This window comes from Vigna radiata, chromosome 8, assembly GCF_000741045.1.
Source record: "Vigna radiata var. radiata cultivar VC1973A chromosome 8, Vradiata_ver6, whole genome shotgun sequence".
NCBI lineage: Eukaryota > Viridiplantae > Streptophyta > Magnoliopsida > Fabales > Fabaceae > Vigna > Vigna radiata.
Genome location: NC_028358.1, coordinates 6,354,969 through 6,378,495, shown reverse-complemented (window position 1 = coordinate 6,378,495; position 23,527 = coordinate 6,354,969). Strand labels below are relative to the sequence as shown.

The 23,527-nt window shown below is 31.2% G+C and overlaps 1 protein-coding gene across 3 annotated transcripts; it reads right to left on the bottom strand.

Moving 5' to 3' along the window:
* Positions 1 to 10,308: 10,308 nt before the first annotated feature.
* On the bottom strand, positions 10,309 to 16,409 carry LOC106772117. 3 transcript variants are annotated; one of them, XM_014658295.2, is made up of 4 exons: positions 16,206 to 16,409; positions 14,819 to 16,021; positions 12,451 to 14,631; positions 10,309 to 10,720 (listed from the first exon to the last, which is right to left on the bottom strand). In XM_014658295.2, exons 2-4 carry the CDS (start codon positions 16,008 to 16,010, stop codon positions 10,677 to 10,679), a joined length of 3,417 nt encoding a protein of 1,138 aa, XP_014513781.1. In that variant the 5' UTR covers positions 16,011 to 16,021; positions 16,206 to 16,409; the 3' UTR covers positions 10,309 to 10,676. The 3 variants fall into 3 exon arrangements, with proteins under 3 accessions (XP_014513781.1, XP_014513780.1, XP_022640837.1); XM_014658294.2 differs by having other exon boundaries at positions 16,271 to 16,409; XM_022785116.1 differs by having other exon boundaries at positions 12,451 to 14,628; positions 16,271 to 16,409.
* Between the last annotated feature and the right edge of the window lie 7,118 nt (positions 16,410 to 23,527).

The following is a 23,527-nucleotide window of genomic DNA, read 5'->3' as shown; positions in this document are numbered from 1 at the left end:
AAAGACTTTACGATTGAGTAAAGCTTTTGAATTACTCATTTTATGGATGACTGTATATATTTANACTAGTACCATATCACTCTTACTGCTTTCTAGTATTACATTTGTGCTTGCCATGCTTATATACTTGCTATATAATTTTGGGATGTTACAGGTTATAAATCAATCTATTTTCAAAACATATTATTTACTCCCATGCTAATGTAAACAAGGAAATTACATATATAACTTCTTATAGCTTATATTACTTAGATCATCTTTACTATCATTTTAATAACAACACTCAGATCTCTTAAAAAAGTTTTATAAGTTTTTTATCCCAAATAAGTCGTGAGATATTATTAAAGTTAATTTTTCTACATTTTAGATATGATCTATTTTGAAGTTATATTCATCACAGTTTTATCTCTAAAAAGCACTTTTAAAAATGAAAAAAAAAATTGTGTTTGACTTCAACTTCTACACAATATGTGATTATTAAATATGATAAAAATAATAAGATTTCGTCTCTTATATTTTTAATAAATATCACTTACTCCATGTATACTTCTTTAATTTAATTAAAAATATTTATTAACTAAAACTTAACTAGAATATTATAAAAGTTAAAAATTAAAATTTTAAAATATAAAACCCAACTCATTGAGTTATATACTAATGTAAGTTGGTTCCATAAAGTTATTTTACACTAATACAAAATCAGCGTATAACGTCAAATGTTCAACGTTCAACCACTTAATAGTTAGTTAAAAATGATCGATGACATTTTTGTAAATAAAAGTTCAATTTAGACGTCAGATATATACTTGTCCAACGTCAATTAGTTATAAGACGTCGGATATTGAGAAGTTTGACAGTTCTATCGGATAAATTTTGTGAAAATCTTTGATGCGAAAGTGAAAACGTACTTACGTATGACGTCGAATGTCCTAGAATTAGACGTCAAAAGGTTATAAGACGTCGAATGTCCTAGAATTAGACGTTATATGTTAGTGAATTCAATAAAAATTTGGGCAGAAGGTTGAAAATACATTCACTTTATCTTAGCTTCAGACTCTCTTCTTTGCTCAAACTTTTACCGAACAAAGCTTGGCAACCAATACATGTAATCTTTCTTTCATTTTCTTTTGCTTGACCTTCTTCTCTACCTTAGTATCATTATCGTTTGTTTTAATCGATTTTTTTGTGTTCTTCTTCATAGGCGCATTCTGGTTTCTCTCTCATTGACGCCAATACTTTATTCTGACAAACTCACCTTCAAGAAGGTTAGTTTTCGTTTTCGTTTTTGCTTTCATACTACACTACACCTTATACATCGAAGCTTTAGAGTAAAACTGAGGGTATATTCAAAACAACTCCAAATGACTTGAAAATTTGTTCAAAGCACCAAAATATCATGAGAAGCCCCCACAAAAAATTTTAGATGAAGATTCAAAGTCTAGGTATGTGAAATATTTTTATAAAGTTTAGAAAAAACAAAAAAAAATGACAAAAAATAGAAAACAACATTTTCTTTTAAAATCTAGAAAGAACAGCTAGCTACGTGGGCTGCCACGTGATTGTAAATTTTCTTCTATCTCAAATCCATATATAATAATAACAAATCGGATAACCAGAACAAATGTTATGATCATTTAAAGATTTGTCATTGTTCACTTTCCAAATAATTTTTGCACTTCACAAAAAGCCAAAGTAAGAGTTCTTGGTGGTTTTTCCTGAACTAGAAGTTCTAAGGAGTGATAAAAGAAAATCTAACCAAAACCAACAACTATAGCTATCAAAATAAAAAAATCAGAAGTTAATATTAAAATCACAAGTTTACATTAAACATAAAGTAATATCCAACGTTAATTTTCTTTTTATGAGACGTCAGATATTTTTTATGTCCAACATTAATTAAGATCAAATTTTTTAAATCTAACGTCAATTTAACATCACCCGATATGACATTGATATTTTTTAGACGTTAAAGGCCAAAAAATACAGATGTCAAAACCCTTTTTTTCACTAATGTTATTAGGACTATCCTTAACCTAGTAAGTTTATATATATATATATATATATATATATATATATATATATATATATATATATATATATATATATATATATATATATATATATATATATATATATATATATATATATATATATATATATGTATATGATGTAAATAAGGATCAATAAGTCCAATTGATTTCCTTAGAATTTGATAACTATTTGACATTTCCTCTTACAATAAAAATGAACTCATTTTAAAGCTTCAACTACTTAAATAAGGAAAAACAAGTGTAGATGTGTATTTTAAAAACATGAAAACTACTATAATAAAAGAAAATTTGTATGATAAATATTTAGATGTCAAAATAGTTACTTTTGATATAAATGATTTTAATGAAAATGTTCAAAATATAGTAGAGTTACATATTCTTTACAAAGATTGTTTCTCCAAGCAAATAAAGTAAAAATAAAATAAGGGAAGATTTTCAAAAAAAAAAAATCAATTCTCACATTGATAATATAAATTGAGTGAAAAAAAAATGAATATAAAAATAAATATGATTAGTCTTCTATCAAAAACTTTTAAAGAGACTCTCTTTATAGTAAGTTATGATGGTACAAAGAGACTTTAGAAGAAAGATTTAATAAAACCTCTAAGACTTTTTAATGTTTGAACAATTTGTCCATCAAATAGAGTCTATAAGAAAAAGACAAAAACTTTACAATTGTTTGATTCTCTATTTTTGGACTACATTCCGTTCTTTAAAAAAACTCTTAAAAAGTTTTATTAATGAATAAATTGGTTACAATTAAATGCAAAATTCATCTTTAATTACAATAAGTACAAAAACCATTTCTGACTTTCTTTCTCAATCTCCTCTTAGGATAAAAAAAAAAAAAATTAGATATCCTCTGTACCACTTCTAACTATAAAACAAAAGCAGTTTTCTAAAAAAATTACTCTAAAAAAAAACAAATTGATTTTCTTGTAAGGTGTTCAACTTTATTGAGTGAAAAAAATTTAAAAATAAAAACTAATTTAAAATCAATAGTAAATAGATGAAATTTTAGTAATTAATATTAAATATTAATTTAAATTTTAACTTATAAATCAAATATAATTTTTTATTAATGATAAAGATTATTTATTTTGATCTTTAAATTTGATTATTGTTTAATAATTTTCAACTACAAAATAAAACAAAGCATAATTTTGATAATTATATCCTTAAGAGAACTAAAATGTTCATGAAATGTGATAATAACTAGACCTCTCAAATATGTCTCCATCACAGGAGGAGTGTTTCATCCTATACCTCTAATATCTCATCTGCACCTCCTAAAATTACCGTTTTAACCTTCTAACATTTAATCTGTCACTTCTAACTTTTTTTTTAAACTTCACTAAATATTTTATCCTACACCCAACATTTCATCCTTCTTACACTTTTAACTTTTTTTAAAAAAAAAATTCTAATCTTAATAAATATTTTTTTAACTTTTTCTCTTGTTTTATTACAGCAATGATCTTTAACATTCATCCTTCTAACAAATTTCTAAAACTTTAATTTTTATTTATAATTTAATAACTACTTAGTTTAATTTTAAAATCTAATATAATTTAGTATTTTTTTCATATTTTAATAACTATTAAAATATAATTTGTATTATTATAATAATTATATTAAAAAAATTAAAACTAAAATAATTAAAATAAAAGTAATACATATAAAAAAGCAAAAGTAATAATATGTATAAAAATACTAAATTATATTAAAATATTAAATTAAATAAAATTATTATTAAATTTTAAATAAAAAATAAAATTTTAGAAAATAATAACATCAGATATTGGTATCGGATACATAGTCATCGGATTTCTAATTCGGATAAGAAAGTTTTTAAAAATTTGTTTTTCATTTATAATTTATTAACCATTTAATTTAATTTAAAAATTTAATATAATTTAATATATTTTATATTTAAATAACTATTAAAATATTATTATAATAATAATATTAAAAAAAATAAAATTAAAGTAATAGTATTACGTAATATTATTATAATAATATAAATTATATTTTAAAAGTTATTTAAATATAAAATATATTAAATAATATTAAATTTTTAAACTAAATTAAATAGTTAATAAATTATAATTAAAAAGTAAACTTTTAAAACCTTTCTTATCGAAGTTAGAAATCCAATAACTATAATCGGATATCAATATCCGATGATTATTATTTTTTAAAATTTTATTTTTTATTTAAAATTTAATAATAATTTAATTTAATTTAATATTTTAATATAATTTAATACTTTTATATATATCAAATCAGATTTTATATTATTATATTTTCCTTTTTGTTTTTATTTGTATTACTTTTATTTTAATTATTTCAGTTTTAATTTTTTAATATAATTATTATAATAATGCAAGTTATCTTTTAATAATTATTAAAATATGAAAAAATACTAAATTATACTATATTTTTAAATTAAACTGAATAGTTATTAAATTATAAATAAAAAATAAAGTTTTAAAAGTTTGTTAGAAAGATACAGTATTAGAGAGGTATATGGTTACTCTAATAAAAAGGAAAAAAAAAGTTAAAAAAATATTTATTAAGATGAAGAAAGAAATTTTTAAAAAAAAATTAAAAGTGTAGGAAGGATAGAGTGTTGGGAGTGTAGGATAAAACATCTAGTGAATTTTTTGTAAAAATTAGAAGTGACAGATTAAAGATCAGAAGGTTAAAATGATAATTTTTTGAGGTGCAGGATGAGATATTGGAGGTGTAGGATGAAACACCCTCATAGAACTTAGCCTTAGTCCACATAGGTTGAGGCCAAAAAGTTCACAAGACCAAAAAAAATATTTTATTAAAAAAGCCCACATGGTTAAATACCCTCAAAGTTCTATGGGTTAAGGCCAACCCATGTGCTTTCTTTTTTAGTATAAAAAAAGTATGAACTCATTTGAATACAACCATTAGAATGTTAATATATCGGAAATTAAGTTAAATTTCTTTTTTCAACTTTTGAACTATCTTTAAAACACCACGTTAAGAAACCATTAACACATTCCATTGATCTAAAATTATGATATATCACTCCAACGTGATGAATACTTAATCACCAACTTTAGAAGCATGGAAGACTTGTTCTCTAATATAGGCGTGTCAAACTCTGCAACTCGACCTGCAAAAGTATCCAAAAGATAACTTCAAAAACACACACTAAAAAACTATAATGCAGTTTTTATATAAATAGAGAAAAAAAAGGATACAAATCATGCACAAGAATAAGACATAAAAAAAGTGGGCTAACTTAAAAAAGTCAAGGTTGGCCTTAGGACCAAAAATATCCATTCAAATGTTTTTAGTTATGTTTGTTGTGCTTCACCTTGAGCTAGAAAAAAGGAAGGTTAAAACAACTTTCTTAGCAAACTTATATGACATAATCGACAATATTTAAATAATATCTTGAAAACTCATTTGGTAAAAGAGTTTTTGTACAACCAGTTGTGTTTCCTATTACGTGGAGTATCTAATATGTTTTGGATTAAGTGTGAAATATGTGTTTCATGTGTCAAAATTTCTTGTTCATATGTAGCTTCATCCACAAAAGTTTAAAATTAATAAAAATTTAAATGTATTTAGTTAAATTTAATAGAAAATAAAATATATTTAGTCAATAAAATTTTAGTGGATGTAATTAGTTTAAAAAAAATTTATTTGTTAAAATAATTTTAATTAAATATTGAATTATAAAAAAATTAATAATATCATTATTTATTTATTTTTTTCGTTAATTAGATAATATTTTTTAACTTTAATTCTAACAAAATAAAATTTGTGTTAAAACTTATAATTTGCATGCATGTGCAAATTTGAAGCATAGTTAAAAAAAATGAAGATATATTTATAATCTTATTGGTCAACCATAATAAATCACATCAATCTCTTTATACGAGATGATAATTTGCTCTCTCATTCATATATGAATTTAAATTTATTAATCTAAATAGACATGTCATTCCCTCTTCCTCTCTCACTAAAAAAGTAAATTGATCTAAACAAATATTATCCTAAATATTTATCCTAATTATCATTAATATGCATAAATATATATTTTATGCTATCAATCTCCTTATACGAGAATGATAAATTGCTCTCTAGTTCACGTATGAAATTAAATTTATTAATCTAAATAAAACTATCACTCGCTCTTTCTCTCTCACTAAAAATAAACATCATCTTAATTATCATTAATATCCATAAATATATATTTCATGTAAAACATAGTGTAATCTAAATTTATTGAGAGCGTAAATTTGAATTGTAATATTTATTAAGTTCTTTTAAAAAAAAACTCGTTGGAGGAAGAAGAACTTGTTAATGAAATTTACTTGCGTATTGAAATTCATTAACACTTTAATATAACCATATTAAACTCGTTGGAGGAAGAAGAACTTGTTCTCGTAGTTTGTAGTTTTTCTATGATTGACAACTTATTTATGCTTCATATTATTGTTGACTAATAAAAAAAATTAAATGTATCAATCTTCTAAAAATTTGAAACGTTTTTATATTTTATTCCCATGTTTCCTTTTGGACTTTTTCTTACGACACCTCCATTATGAGTAACCGCAACTTATATTAACAATAACCTAGTAAAATCTTGTCCCTCACTGCTTCACCCCATTGCTGTCACTGCATCTTCGTCCACCATTGCACTCATTTGAGAAGTAAGAAGGAAAAGTTCACAAAAAAAAAAAAAAAAAAAAAAAAAAAAAAAACTAGTTTTGAAAAATTTTTGAAAAGAAAAACTAGTTTTGAAAAACTCCATTGCACTTTGTCTTCTTCTGCTAAATTGTCTCTGGCAAAGTTTGTCATCACCAACATCACCACCGCCTTTGGGTTTGATATTGTTCTGTTGGAAGAAGTCAGGGTTACGTGCAGGACCACTTGACGACAACCTCTTTTGTCTTCATTTCTGACTTTATTTCATTGTTCTAACGTACTTCGGTGTTGGAACACATTCTTTCTCTCTCCATTGTTCTAATGTTTCAAAGATGCTTATAGATCATTCAAAACATGTTTCTATTTTTGGAAGAATAAACAAGACCCTTTGCTACTGATATTTAGCATTCCTTTGATGCAACTTAAAGAGTATAACTTCTCTTACAATGATGGTATGGTCTCACATATATGGTAAAGGCTAGGTTAGGGTTGCAATAGAAGTTAAGACATTTATTATTAATGACTGACAAGAGGAACTCCACAAGAAATTTGATACATATAATATGATTATGAGAAAAGCCTACATTCATAACCTGATGAAAGATGATAATCATCCTCAAGTTATTGCAACTTGTACAATGACAAACCCTTTTCATCATGTGGAAGTTAATTCAAGAATTCATGAATTATGACCTTTCAAATGTTGGGTAGACATCATTAATGCTACTATTGCAATGCCTGAGAAAATTGTTATTCCTTCCATGGTTTGTTAGACTAAATTGCTCATATATGTCTAAATTTGAAAAAATCATAATCTAAAACTTCTAGTGAAAAGTACCGAGAACTTTTGAGATACACGTCTGAAAAATCAATCAATCAAGATCAATCCTCTTCAATGTTAAGTGTGTTAATAGCATGTATTTCTCAGCATGTGGAAGGTCATAATTCATGAGTTCTTGATTCAAGTGCCTTAATCCATATCTCCAATAACATTTCTTCATTTTTCTCCATTTTGTACACAAAAATTTCTCCTCTCATTGTTGCCAATGGATTCAAAAAGACAAGTTTCTTCATCCGCTTCACTAAATATTCTTCATCGTCGTAACAATTTAATCTCTTTAAGTTGATTAGCTCGTTCTTTACACAGTTATGTGAGCTTTGTTGTTAATTTCTTTACTATACATGAACATGATGAGATGTCTACTTAGGGAAGAACATGAATACAGATATCCCATTGCAATCAAACCTAAGTAACAACCTGACTCATCACAAGTTCGAGCTAAATTGAGTTGAAGTAAATTCACTTTTTTTTTAAATGTGGGTCATATTGAACCAACTCAATTAACTCATGGGTTAAACAAGTTCAAAATGGGTTGACCTATAACCCATCAACACCAACCCTTTATTGTTTTCTTACCAATTTTTTATAAGTTTTTATTATTATTAAGTGGACTTTAAGTCTAACTAAATCTTACAAAACTAGCTTGTAAAATTAGATTTACACTCACTTATATATTATAAATTCACTTTTTCTCTAGTCAACGTGAGATCTTCAACACACTTTCTCACTCTGATTTTGAGCATTGAACTGGACATTAATAGGTAACTAACAACATATGGCTCGATAGATCAAACAAATAACAAATCTCACTAAGATAGACTTTGGATAGCTCTAATAACATCTCCAACAATTGTAATTATTTCCTACTTCTAATTAAGGAGGTTGACAATTTGATCTTTAAAATACTATAATGTTGTTTAATAATGTTTGTATAGTTTGGATATTTTTGTTTGTAAAATTATGTAGGTTGGCACTTCTCCTAGCTCACCAAAAAGTAGTCAAGTTAAGTTGGCTCAATTTTAGCTCAACCCATGTAAATTGAGTTGACTCACTTTAACACCTCAAGACAATAGTCACAAGGTCTTAATTATCCGAAACCAAGTCCCTCAATATCCTATTTTGCAACTCTAGCCGCAAAAGTTTTGCATGGTCATTTCGATCACCCAAGTTTATCAAAATTGAAGGTAATGGCTCCTAGTCTCAAACAAATTCAAGTTTTTTATTGTAAATCCTGTCAATTAAGAATATAAGTTTGTTTATGTAATGAAAGACAAATATGAACATTTATTCATATGTATGCCTTTCTTCAAAGAAATTAAAACAAATTTAAAAAGATAATTAAAATTCTAAGTGATAATGACAAGGAATATTTTTCTACTTCATTTCTTCATTCTCATCATCCCAATTATTATTACATCAATCAACATGTCCTTAGACTCTCCAAAAAAATGGTATAGTAGAGAGGAAGAATAGACACCCAATTGAAATTGCATGCTTCCTAATATTGAATGCTAATAAATCCGGTAATCATTAGAGAGTTGCAATCCTCACTGCCTGTTTCCTAATCAATAGGATGCATTTTTCCTCTCTAGCAAATAAAATTCCTCACTCTACTTTTTCCACATTACCTCTATATCATGTCTCACCATGCATGTTTGGATGTACTTATTTTGTTCATCGTGTCTCTCAAGGTCTTGACAAGCTTTTTACAAAGGCTATTAAAAACGCATTTTGGGATATTCTCACTTTTAAAAAGGGTATAAATGTTACTCTCCCACAACCAAAAGATATTACATGTTTGTTGTTATTACCTTCCTTGAGAACACACTTTTTTTTTGTCCTTCATGCATTCTTAATCATTTTAACAAGGTCCTTCTTGTAACATCCTATGATCAATCGGTGATTCCTACTTCCTCTCAAACTCAGTGTAAATGACATTGTTTCATCACCTCTTCTCACATACCAGAATCAAGCAAAAATAACTCCTCCATCCTTTTTTGAAGATCCTCTTGGCTTATATACTCCACCACCATATTCTCATATCATGAATCCTTCATCCTCCTGCCTTCTCCTTTGGCCTATTGCTCCTAGACAGTGTATTTGATCTACTCATGCTCCATATCTGTTTATAATTTTTGAAGTTATCATCATTTGTCTCCTTCATAATCCTCTTTTGTTTTGTTGTTGCCCTTCAACCTATTAAGAACCTTGTGGGTTGTAGATGAGGCTACAGGTTAAGGTAGGCCTTACTAGTGAAGTAGATCATCTCAAAGCTTATCTACTAGCCAACGGATACACTGAAATTTATGGTTTCAACTACTATGATACTTTTTCTCTTGTGGAAAAGATCAACATTATTCATCTTTGCTACGGTTGTCATCCCCTACTAACTTCTTCACCAGCTTGACATTCAAAATATCTTCCTTTATGGTGATATACACACAGGTTAATCAAAAGCACAACAGTCAGGTAGAATACAATGTTCTTCCTCCATATTATTTATTCAAGTCACTGAAACAAGTACATATTTGATTTATCTCAAAATATTAATTAGTTTTGCTAATTTCCAGAGAAAGCTTATGTTATGAAAAGTCATTAATTCATCAAAAATAATATCGACCAAACATTTGCTAAGTACTCGAGATCTGCTAAATATCACATGCCTATTATACTGTAACCACTCAAAAAAATGTTTTATATGAAAATTTAGTCAAGCATAAGTTAACGATTAACATACTAATGGTCTTTACTGACTGAGCACAAACATAACCAAAATGACTAGCAACAACTAAGGTTAACTATAATTGCCTATGACTATTATATGTAGCATTGATATTGATACAGAACCAGTGTTCAGACTAGAGAATTTAAAACAATCAGGCTGGAGAATGATGGCAACTACAAAAAGAGGGTCAGTGACAAGGCTATACAGAAAACTAGAAAATGAATTACAAACTACAGAACTACAATAAAAGGAATGCTACAACCAAAAATATCTCTTAACAGAAAAATGGATGACCAGATGAATTAACATTCTCCGGTTACCTACCTACTACAGAGGCCACTTGGTGAAAATATGCTTTCGCTGTTCATTCAGTCAAACTTGCCACGACATCATCATCATCAACACTCCCTAAAATGAGAATCATAAATATCATTTATAGTTCATAGAAAATTAGTTCTAAATGACGCAAACAAATAAATGACATTTTCTCCCTTTATATTTTAAGTGTTCGCAATGCAACTCTTTACACTTACAATAGCATTGAGGGATCATTAATCATGCTGGTAGCTAAACAAGGGATAGCAGAATTAAAAATCCTTTGTCTACCAAAGAAACCAAATGATTTATATTTACCAATCAAAATTTAAAGAATGCTTGCTCCCAGACAAACAAGTAGGATGCATTGGCATCAACAATGACAAAGATAGTATAGCCTAGTATTGTAACCAAACAACACAAAAGCTTCTTGTTAAAGTTTTAGATGTTAAGTCACTTCTCTTTTATGTAGGTGACTTCACTGTATAAATCACAAATTTGAGAAATTGAATGAATCAGAAGCCTGGCGGTGAGTTTTCTCACCATGAGGTATGAGTATATCTCTTTGATCTTTATCTTGAATCTCTTGCATTTAAGTACTGGGTCTTTTCACTTATCTTGAACTTGCTCAAGTGGCATGTTATATATTCCTATCTCTTTCCACCTTTATTATCATTTGTCCTTTAATTTTTTTTTTTCCAATGCAATTTAATTTCTGCAAGCATTGACATCAATTCAATGCATTCGTCATTAGGCCAAGTCTTGAAGCTTCAAGAATGGGTTTCCTAACCACTTTTGTTCATGAGATTCATTCCATGAAATCCATATGACTCTTGCCTTGTTTTGTGATTTCATTACATCTTCAACAAATATTTGTCTTGTATTTGAATTCTGCGTTTATTTTGTTGAAATTTTGTTTTGCTCAAAAACAGGTTTCATCTTTCATGTGTTCTTCATAAATTTCTATGATCGAATTAGTTGAATCTTATTCTGGGATCATTCTATGACAACCTATGGAGAGAGATCATGTTCTTATGGTTTGATTTTGGTTCATAGACTTGGTTTGTTAGATCCTAAATCCTTAACCCATTTTATGGGTCTACTTCATAGACCCTTGTTCTTTTCTAAATAAAGTTTTTCCTTTAGTAGTCTCAAACTGTTGCTAGACAATCATTTCATTCCTTCAAAAGTTTAAGGGAAGGTATGAGCTTATGCGTTTAATTTATAAGCACTGTAAATTTTTTTTTCATAGACATCCAAATTAGATTGCCACATCAAAAAAAATGAACAGAAGGATGTGGCAACATAAAAAATTTCATTTGGTTGTGTAAAACAGTTTTACACTGATGCGTGAATAGAAATTAGATTCAAATCCTGAGCATGCCAATCTTGATTGTATTCTGTTTTATTAGTCTGCTAGAATATTTCTTTATAAGTATGTATTTACCCTAAATTAAGGTTATTGAATAATTCAATCAACCACTAAATGAAAACTATACCTGGATAACTAAGATGTGGACTCCACTAAAGTGAGTTCGTCCATAAAATGAGCAAGGATTATGTATCCAGCCTTATATGAATTTAGAAGATAATAAGACCAGAAGCAACTTAGATCTAAGTAAGGGTGGATGCACACCCCAACTACCTAAATTTTCAAACAAACTCACTTCAAGGTACAGCGTTTTACATGATAACAGGATCCCCAAGCATATTTTTTTCCTGAAGCTAGTGCATAATACCCCAAACAATAGCATAAACTAACTGAAGCCTAAAAGTGAATCAATTAACATATTGAGTATGAAATAGTAATTTAAATTACTTACCAAGATTAACTTCAAAATTGGAGAGATCAAAATGCATCTCGTGGTCCTGGGCTGTAGCTACAGACGAAGCTTTGAACAATGCACTTGGAGTATAGTTAAGCTGGTAATTCACAAGTATTTGACCGAATATGTTGAACTTTTGAGCACTACTACAAGCAACCTCTGCATCAGAACACTTTTTGAAAACCACTCTTGCCCGGCTGCTTACTGTATCAACTTCTGTCTCAGCTTCCTTTAGAGGTCCAAAACGCCTAAACATTCTATTAAGGTTTGTTTCTGAGGGAACAGAACCCAACTCAGCAAAATTCATAACAAGTTCAGCAGGGGCATTCTCATTTATATAACCAGCAGGCTTTTGAGGAACCTCAACATGATTACTGTTAGAATGCTGTTTCCTGGAATAGGGCCTTCGACTAACTGGAACAGACTTCCCTTGCTCAGTAGAAACAAGTTCATAGTCCTTTTTACGGTTTCTCCGTGCTGGTTGGGTTGGTTGTGACAGTTGTGCTGCTTGCACTTCACTGCCATTGTCAATGACCCTGTCCGTCCAATATGTGTCACTCATATCTTCAAATTCAAATGTTTCAGGCAACCCACCTACAGGCGGCTGCTTTCTTTTAGTGCCAACTTCTTCTGTACAAAAGATATCTTTTACAGCATCATCAGCCACAGTTATCGAATCTCTGAAATCAGAGAAGAAACTTATAATAGGATTCAGGAAGCGATAATCTCCAAGAGGTTCCTGTGCCACCAAATGAAGTGAAGATAGCAAATCATCCAGAGATGAATACTCTATTGTAACAACCATACTTGACCTCTGAGCCTCATCAAAGGAAACATCAAATTCATTCCCATAAATGCCTTCAGTGCTACCATCTGTCCTCTGAGAACGGTCACCAGAACTCTTCACCACAGTGGGTGAACCAGTAAGTTTACTAGCAACCCTACGAATTCGGTCACCAATTAAAAATGATGGCTTTGTGGTGTTAGAAACTTTTGCGACAGAAATTGTTTTCCTTCCATCTTGCTTCCCAAAGTCATCACCATAGTGATCAACAGTCCTCCTTTTCCTGGGACGGCCCCGTGAAACAGGAGTATCAGTTACCTTCTCATCAAACCAATATTCACCATCAGGGGCGTCTAGAGTCCCACCCATTAGTTCAGACAAGCTTCTTTCCTTTGGTGTTTCTTGCATAACATCCTTCAAGTTATGTTTCCGTTTGCGGCGAGAGCTGCTCTGGGATTTTAAATTTCCAGAACCCACTTGACCATCATTCTTGTAATTAATAGCCTTATTCTCATCACCATGAACTATGGTGTCCATGTCATCGTCAAAACCTCCACAATATTGTAATTCTGGCAAGCAAGAGTAACCCTTGAAGCGATAGAATGCAAGCAGCTGAGCCTTAGCAATCCCAAGCTCCAAACGGTCAAACCCACCAGTTGGTAATTCAGATAGTGCTTTCAAGTACTCTACAAGCTTATCAGGTGAAAAGGTGCTTGCATTTAGAGATTCATCCACCCCATGTCTGACACTTAGTTCCGGTCGGATCCCTGTGTTTTCTACAGTCTGGAATTTAATTAAGTTGTAGGTATCTTTGGGTATACAAGAACATGATAGCCCGTATTCTACTCGTCTTGTTACTTCATCTAGAGCACAATCTACAGCATTCTGAAATGACTCTGAAGTGCTCTGCTTTTCAATAGAAGAGAAATGTGTCCTAAAGGGTTTTAGCTGAGATTCTTCATTCCAAGCAAATGTTCTGTCCCCAAAATATGCTACCAAATAGCAGTCCTTTTTATAATGTTTCATTGCCTTCTCAGACGAATCTGAGGGATCAAAAATCTGCCCAGGCCACCATGGGTGGCTTCTCACCTTTCCCCAAACCATATTTGACACAGAAAAGTTACTTTCCTTTTCTTTTGGCAGCAAATATCTTGCATAAGATAGTTCTGAATTCACAGCCTTCATTAACGATGACCGTCTCGTGACTCTTCCCTCTATTTTTCTCTGTCCAGCTTCAACAAATTCTTCAAGTTCCTGAGCTCCATTTGAACCAACCTGCTCAGAAATGCCAGTTTGTACTTCAACATTTTGCCTAATATGAGAGTCATCATGGACTTTGTCCTTTCCAGCATCCATCAGGGCAAGGCTATCCTGGTCTGCAATTTGAGTGTCTTCTACAATTACAGAAATTTCATTAGAATCTCAATTTTTCTCACTTTAGAAAGATACAAATGTTCCTTCATCCACAGAAGTACAAAGACCATTATCAGGAATGATAGAAAATGTGTATTCATGGTTACAACATTTTTTACAACTGATTGAGCTAAAAAGTACCAGTTACCAGATCAACAGAGATCTTACCTTCAATATATGAAGTGTTGTTCTTTGTTTCAGTGCTTTTTGTCTCTGGTTGACCTTCGACTTCTACTTCTGTCCCCTTCAGCAAACCACATCCTTTAGCTTCAGAAACTTTGTTGTTTAATTCCTCTTCTTTTGTTAAATCCTTATCAACTATTCCCTGCCCTGTGTCAGAATTCAGCTGAATAGACCCAGACGTTTGTTCTCTTTTAGTGCATTTTCTCAAGCACTGTTTTTCCTCAGAAGTTGGAAGAGTCTCATCCATTGTAACATCAGTTCCACCAACCACTTCTTCTAGTACATTATTGGAGTCTTCATCAACTCTATTAATCTCCATGGGTTGTTCAACATCTGAATTTAACTTTTCCTCAAATTCAACTTTGTCACTGATACATTCTTTCTCAAATATTTTATCACTATGCAATTTAGCAATGTTCTTCTCTTCGTCTAAGGTCACATCATCTCCATCTCTTGTTGCTCCATTATCCTTTTCGGCACATTCACTCTGTACATTCTCTCCTTTTACAGAACTACCTGTTAACTGGCATCCTAAACCATCCTCATATCTACTATTTGTCACCTTGTGATCTGAGCCCCCCCGATCCACTATATTTGTGCACTCAACCCCGATGTATGCAACATTAGGATCTTCGATATTGCTAATTGCTGTCCCCACTTCTTTCTGAGCTCTATTATCAAAAACAGTTTCCTCCTGTGAAGATGCAACATCAACTTCACTACCAACAACTGCTTCATCTCTATCTTCCCTACCCAACACCACATTATCCAATTCCATGGGCACGTTCATTGCGGTCCTACCTTCCACTGCCACATTCTCCCTCCTACCTTCTTCAGATTCTACACCCTGAGAGTCCCCACCACCTACCTCTCCAGACCACACATCCTCCCCAAAACCCTCAACTGATCTACCACCAACCACTTCACCACTCAGCTCAGCACCATTTCCCTGCGTGCAAACACCATCTATGTACAAATCAGACCCCAAAACCTCCACCATTACATCCTTCCCATTACAATCCCCACCCTCTCCAACCAACTCTTCCGAGAATGAACCATCCATCTGAACCTCACCCCTATAATCCACAGACCCTTCTAGGGTTTCACCCCCCACTTTCCCCTCATGGTTCACTGCGGATTCTGATGTTCCACACAAACCCTTCTCTTGTTCCTCCATGGAGATTGTATCTAACAAAAATTAAAACTTCAAGCATTCAATAAACTATAAAAATCCAGCTTTTCACCCGGGGAATTTGGAAAAATGTAAATGACCAAGATGAAAAAAACTGCACAGATTTCTCCAGGACGTACACCGAAACAAAGGGAACAAGAAACAATATTGTAACAATCCCAGAAAGGAAAAATAACATACAAATTCAAACGGTGATACCCATCAAAGAGAAACGAAGAAGAATAAAAAAAGAACACAGTTGGTACCAGGGTTAGATCTTGTTGTCACAGTGAAGTGTGCTGAGGGTTTGGCTGTAGGTTTCTAGAGAGAGAATGTTTAGAGAGAGAAAGGAAAGTCGCGATTCTTAAATCCGGATATAGTGCCTCCTTGTCCTTTTCGCTTTTCATCTTGCGGTTTCATTAAAATTACCTGCTGGTGTTGGGTATGTCCGTCACCATCGTTCCTCAATGTGCCACTCGTTTATTGGACCACGGATGATGGTAAATGTTGAGCTATATAATATAATAATTAGATAAACTCTGTTTGGCATTTGAAATTATCATACAAGAATAAGCGAAACCTGGAATTCAGCATTAATGGTTTAAAATTAAAATTATTGTAAACATCATTAACTTATGTCAGGTAATTAAGTTAAAAAACATATTAAGTATATGATGTTTGGTCTATATTTATAATAACTGTCATGCTTTTATAATGACTATAAGACAGTGAACGAAGAAGTTTAATAGAACAATAAATAAAACAAATAAGTTTTGTATGTTGGATTGGTTTGAATTTAAAATTAAATAAATTTAACTTAAACCAATGGTATTTTATGGTTAATTTGGATTATATTAGTGAATTATTTAATTAATCCAAAATGATGAATAATTTAAATTGAACTAGAACTTCTTCTCATCTTTCTTGACAATGGATGTTTCTTAGTAAAGCAAGAAGTGTTTGACTCAAGATGCATGAATTTAGTAAAGAAAAAAATGTTTGAGTCAACAAGCAAAAGTTTAGATATTTTCTTTTAAAGTATTAATTGTAATTTAAAAAATATCAAGATACATACAAAAATTGATAATCTCTCTTAGTGGTTAAAAACTAACAACTAGCAGTCGGATTTATATTTTAACAACTAAAATAACAGTCAGATTTATATATGTCAAAAATAGTCTGTGACAAAAATATTTTTAACATTAATATTATTGCTACAAAATTTTAAAAGGACTAAAAATCGCATCAACGTTTACTCTTTTTGACAATATTTTATCTTGACAATTAAAACTTATCACAAAACCTACCAAAAGTTATTTAAATTAAAATTCCAAAATATATTCATTAATTTTATAACTAATATTTTAATTATTTATTTTATTAAAATTATTTTAGAAGATCGTCTAATTTGGTAAAGTATTTAGTTAAATCTATATTTGTATACAAATTAGTTGGATCTATATCCACAAAACTCGATACCAAATTATTCTGCAATTCTATTATAGTATTCTAGTCAAATGGAGACTCTAAAGATAATAATAGTTGTTATTCTAGAAACTTCATGAGTTTATCACTAGATATTAACGGTAGAGTTTCTTGGACAAATTGTTTTCAGTAATGGTTGTATATACTCGTTATTAAGGGTGACAAAGTGAGACATGCCAAGCGGGTCAACTTGTAAACTCATTAGAAAAAACACGAGGTGGGTTGACATTGAACCCGTTAATTTGTTGAAGCCCAGCCTGTGTTTATACAAAGCAAGGCAGAACAAGACAGCTCGCTAACCCATTTTTACATCTTTGCGAACATGAATCAACAAGATCCTTCAACACACCTGGTTGTAGTTCTCACAGTGTAACATTAAAGACAAGTATAATTGTCTTCCTCAACTTTATGGTGGTCATTGTTTCAACCTTCTTAATTAGGAAGGTTGATCTTTTCACATCAAGATGCACTAAATTTAATGCTCCTCAATGAAAAAGGTGGTGGTTGACGCTAAAGGGTCGCTAACGACAATATCAAGCATTGGGTGGGTCATCCCTCATAGAGGTAATACCACATAATATTAATGGCGACGAATAAGAATTTTTGAGTGGTGACGGTCAAGGGCCAATTGGGGATGGACGTCAACATAATGGCAACTTTCTCAAGGCAATGAAGCCAAGGCTTGATAAAGAAGATGATGGAAAGCTTGGTGCCAAAAATGAGAGAATCTGAAGGTGAAAGACAAAAGATGAGAGGATCAATGTTGTGTAGAGAGTGTACATGCCAAAAATGAAGGGGAAGAGTTACGAAAACATGATTTAACATGTGATCAAAGTTTTTATTAATGGTGGATGTATTGTGGAATAAGGAAGATGTCTAGGGAGAACAAATTGGTTTAGAAAAAGTTGTGTGAGGATGGTGGAGAAGAGAGAGAATACTGGAGAAGAAAAAAATGGTTAGGCCCACAGTCCAACAGCTAGGCGAGATGGGTTAGAATTTTTAACCAACATTCTTAAAGCAAGATAGGGCAGCTCGATGTGCATTTTGTAAAGCGAGTCTAAACAGGTCAATATGACTTGCACTGGTATCCCTACTTTTCTTGCAAATGATTTCATGTTGAAGCCTATCATAACTTGTTCTAATTGCTCATTAAGGTACATATAAGATCTCTCCATACAATGAAGTTTATCTTGAAGTTCTTCTTTTTCTAACTTGACCTTCATAGCTTTATTCCATGTTTCGTGCTAACAAGTTCTTCATCAACTCTCTATTGAAAGCACAAAGTGAGCACCTTATGAAGCCATTAGTGAAAAATAAAGATATTGGAACAGGATATAAGATTGGTTGTAACGAAACCAATTTAATTAAAAACATTGTGACATGTTTTAAATTCTATGAAGTATATTAGATCGGTTGTAGCGAAAATCAGTATAATATGTATATATTAAATTGGTTAATATAGCACATTTCTAATATGTTCATTTTTAAAAATTAAAAATTTTTGGTTAACCTATTAGATTAGTTAAGGTAAGAATTGATCTAATAGGGGGCATGTTAGATCTAATGTAGTTCCAAAGACAACATGAAACCTTATTGTTTTTTCTCTCTTTTTCTCCCCTCCCCCATGACAGCACGATTAATGTGCACTACGAGTTCTTTCTTCTTGTTCCATATAAGTCACCTATGTTGGTCATCCTTGGTCACGAACCTTGCCATTTTCGTTATTTCCATCTCCGACAAACTTCAATCACCAATGATGTTCATGGTAGCCACTATTATCGCGCGTTTGTAGCTTGTCATTCCTCCTTCGCAATAGTTGCCTTAACCACCTCTTCATTGTGCCTTGCCTCAGGTTCGAACTACTACATGCACACCCCGCTCAGATTCGCCTTCACACTTCTTTGGTATTGTCGTTGGATCTCGCTCCAACCACCACCACTAAAGCTCGCTCTGATTTCCAACTTGGCCATTATTTTTAATGTAGACGAGCTTTAGCTTCACCCTTATTCCCTATTTATCTATGTAGTTATTTCTTAATTTGGGTTTATTCCAAGGGTGATTAGGGTTGATTGGGGTCATCTATGGGACTATTGAAATCAAATGAAGATGTTGAAGCAAATAATTCCCAACGATGATTTGCATTGTTTATGAAGTTTGGGAAATTGTGTTTAATTGCTTGTGATAATTGTGTAGTTTTCTGAAATTATTTTCTATTGTATATCATACACATGATTTGGCTATGGGGAAGCTTTGTTTGCATGAAAAAGCAATGGTGGAACTGCCGTATGAGCATCCAATTTTTGTCTTTTGATTGAACGAATGAATTCGCCAACTTTCTTGAGGGCAATGAAACCAATGCTTGGTAGAGAAGATGATGGAGAGCTTGGTGTTGAAAATGAGAGAATCTGAAGGCAAAGGAGAAATGAAGAGAGGATTAATGTTGTGTAAAGAACGTACATGCCAGAGTGAAGGGGAAGAGTTATGGAAACATAATTTAACATGTGATAAAGGCTTATGTTAATGGTAGGTGTGTTATGGAATAAGGAATATGTGTAAGGAGAACAGATTTGAGTAATAAAAATCATGTGAGGATGGTAGAGCGGAGAGAGAAAAGGCCGAAGAAGAAAAAAGTGTGTTGGCTTGTTGGCCCACAAACCAATAGTTATACAAGGTAGGTCAGAATTTTCAGCTTGCATTCTAAAAGTGGGGTGAGGCAACCCAGCCCACATTTTTCTGGCCAATTATGGGGTGGGCCTAAACTAGCTGGGTCGACCTGCATTGTCAACCCTACTTTCCTTGCAAATGAATTTATCTTGAAACCACTAATTGATATCTTCAAAAGATCCTTCCTTGTAAATGATTTCATATTGAAGTATTTGATTATCTACCATAACTTATTATAATTGTTCATTAAGGTCCTTATAGGATCTCTCTATACAATGAACTTTATCTTGAAGTTTTTCCTTTTATAACCGACCTTCACAACTCTCCTCCATGCTCCGTGCTAACCAAGTTCTTCATTATCTCTCCATTGAAAGCATGAAGTGAGAACCTCCTGAAGCCTTTTGGAAGCCCGTTTCTTATATATTACAAAAGTTTTAAAAATGTCATAGGGTCATCAAATAAATTGATGTAGTTATCACTCAAAGTGTGCTCCCTTGTTTCTACATTTGACATTCATCATGTCTGTCAATAAGTTTTTCCTGAAGTGTGAAGCAAAGATGGAGCCTGTAAGGGGAACACAATGGAAATAAAGAGGTAGATAAAGTTTTGTGCTTATGTTTTCTCGATGCTTTAAGAAGGAAAATTGATGAACATTGATGAATGAGAGAGGTGAAGATGAAGATATGGATGTGACTTTGAGGGTAAATAATGATATTATTAATTCTTACCATTATTTGAGCCTTATTTTATTGACAAAATCATATCTTTTCTGGCTTACAATTTGCTTAAATCCTCAATTTTACCTTGCTTTTGTAAATACCTCTATTTTAGGCTACACTTATTAATTTATATCTTTAGGCCTCTTTTTTATTTTATTTTGGTGACAAGAATACGTTATACTAAATCAGAGAGCTTGAAAATCTAGAGAAGCAATAAGAACATAAAAAGGAGAGTTTTGGAAGTTCAAGTGGTGTTGGGTGCCACCTCCTTGCCATTGAGAGGGCTCATTCCTGAGAGCCTACTACCGAGGGCCCAAACTCCACTGGTGAATGAGAACTTTCCAAAGAGAAACTTTGGTGTTTAGAAAGACCTATGTTGTGCAGTGTGTGCTAGTGTGGCAAGTAAAGCCCTGTATCTTCTTGAAACTCGAAGGAAGTTGGGTCTTTGGTAGTTTGAAGGCGCGACTTCACTATAGGAGCTCATGGAGGCTACTTGGGGCTTATGGGAACAATCTTTTATTCCTCTTTGTGTTTCCTTCTTCTTTCATTTTCCATTTTGTAAGCTTGAGGCTCTCCATGGAAATGAAAAACTAACTCATCTTGTTAAGGATATTTTTTAGCCATTGAACTTTTATGTACCTTATAAATGCTTTAATTATATATACGTGTATTACTCTGAATGTTAGTTTCTTGTTTATATGCTTAATACTTGCTTAAATAGGGACGTTCTTAGCTTGATTTGTGGTTCATAGGGTTTTAGGAAGGATCTTGTGAAACCTAGACTTGAAATAAAAGATATAATGAAGTTTGTATCTAGGGATTGAACATGGTCCATTAGTTATCTTAAACCATAGATCTTAATGCAAGTTTATTTGTTGGGTGATTAAGGGATTGACGCTTAGTAAGGAACTTAGGTTATTTCTTGTAAAGGATTAAGGTTTGAGTGTTTTTGTAGGTTGACATTAGTTAGGTGTCAAAGAAGATTATCATATTTTCATCCATCAACATGTCATTTTAGGTTATTCGCATCTTCTTTAATTGAAAATTGTCGCTTCAATCTAGGCATTATATGCAAGTACCACACCACCTTAGTAGGTGTCTTCATCACCACTATTTCATCAATTTTCTTTGTAAACCGCTATAAACCACATGTTGGATATGCCTTATGTGAAGCAAACTCATCTTTGTACAATACACAATGATTAAGGCATGCATGTATCTTTTGGTATTCCAAAACCCATTGGATATAGAATTTTCTTCTCCTCGTAATTACCGATTGGTAACATGTTATTTTCTGAAAGTATCTCTTTTAAAAACTGCAACAATTATGTGAAACTTTCATTACTCCATACATTCCTTGCTTTTAAACTGAATAATTTCAAAGCTGTTGATAGTAGTGTAAAGCTAGAGCATTTTGGATAAACTTTTCCTCTAAATCGGACTTAAGAGAATCATATAAATGAGTTCTTCCAATTTTCTTCACCAACATCATGTACCATGTCTTATAAATGACCACTGATCTATTCGTCTACATAATTTGTTCCTTATGATGTCATAAGTTTATGTAATACTTCTCCATGCCAAATCCAAATATATAACTCCTTACTAAACCTGAGATGAATAAATGATCATGCATTGTGTCTAAGTCTTGACATATTAAGTTAACGAACATAAGGACAAAAATATGTCATGTTCATAGAAATTGTGTGTTCTTAAGCATATTGCAAAAACTTAGAAACCCATTTTTCATACTCTTTAGTGATGAGATGTTCATTCATCAAGCTTCGATTCATATTATGTTTGTAACAAACTCCATCAATCTCAATTTTTTAACTCTCACAACGTGAGACCCTACCTATTCAGAAAAAAAAAAATCATAATTGACTAACATGTATATGAAAAAGTCTAACATCATAATTTAATAGAATTTTAATAGCATTTCACATTAGTTTTCGAAATACACAAAATGAAAGTGATTGCTCAAGATCACATTATAGTGAATTATGAAAATAATTTTTTCAAAACAGTCCAATAAGACAATTCAAAATTTAATATAAATGATTAAAGTTTAGTCATTTATATTAAAATTCAAATGAGAACTAAAATTCACTCTATATTCAAAATATTAATATAAGATAACAATACACCTAATAATAATAAAAATCTAATAAATTTAAAATTATTTAAACATACAACACCAAATAATAAATCTAAAATTATAAAAACATACGACATATAATAATAAGTGTAAAATCACTTAAACATAAACTATTAAATCTAAATTTGATATTACAAATATTCTAAAAATTTAAATAAAATAAAAAATGCCATAAAAAGAACTACTAAAAAAGTTGAAAAAGACTAATTAGTTATCATAATTAGTCTATTTAATGACTTACTAATACGTTTTAATTCCTAATCTTTTGCAAAGTCATAATTGATGTCGATATCATCTCAGTTATTGTCCAAGATGATCAAGGGTAAGTATGAGTCGAAATGGTTTCATGGAGGCTTAAGATAATCTCCAGATGGTCGGTCTTGTGGACCAAGATGATATCAAGCAAACTTCCAATATTTTATAGGCCGAGATCCATCTACATTTTATTTCTTCAAAATTCCCCAAACATTTGAGTAAACAAAAATGCGAGACAACCC

Coding starts and splice junctions, on each gene's coding strand:
- LOC106772117 (XM_014658295.2), bottom strand. CDS start 16,010: ATGGAGGAACAAGAGAAGGGTTTGTGTGGAACATCAGAATCCGCAGTG. Junction 14,632..14,818: donor CAACACTTCATATATTGAAG/GTAAGATCTCTG, acceptor CTGTAATTGTAG/AAGACACTCAAATTGCAGAC. Junction 10,721..12,450: donor CAATTTTGAAGTTAATCTTG/GTAAGTAATTTA, acceptor TTCTCATTTTAG/GGAGTGTTGATGATGATGAT.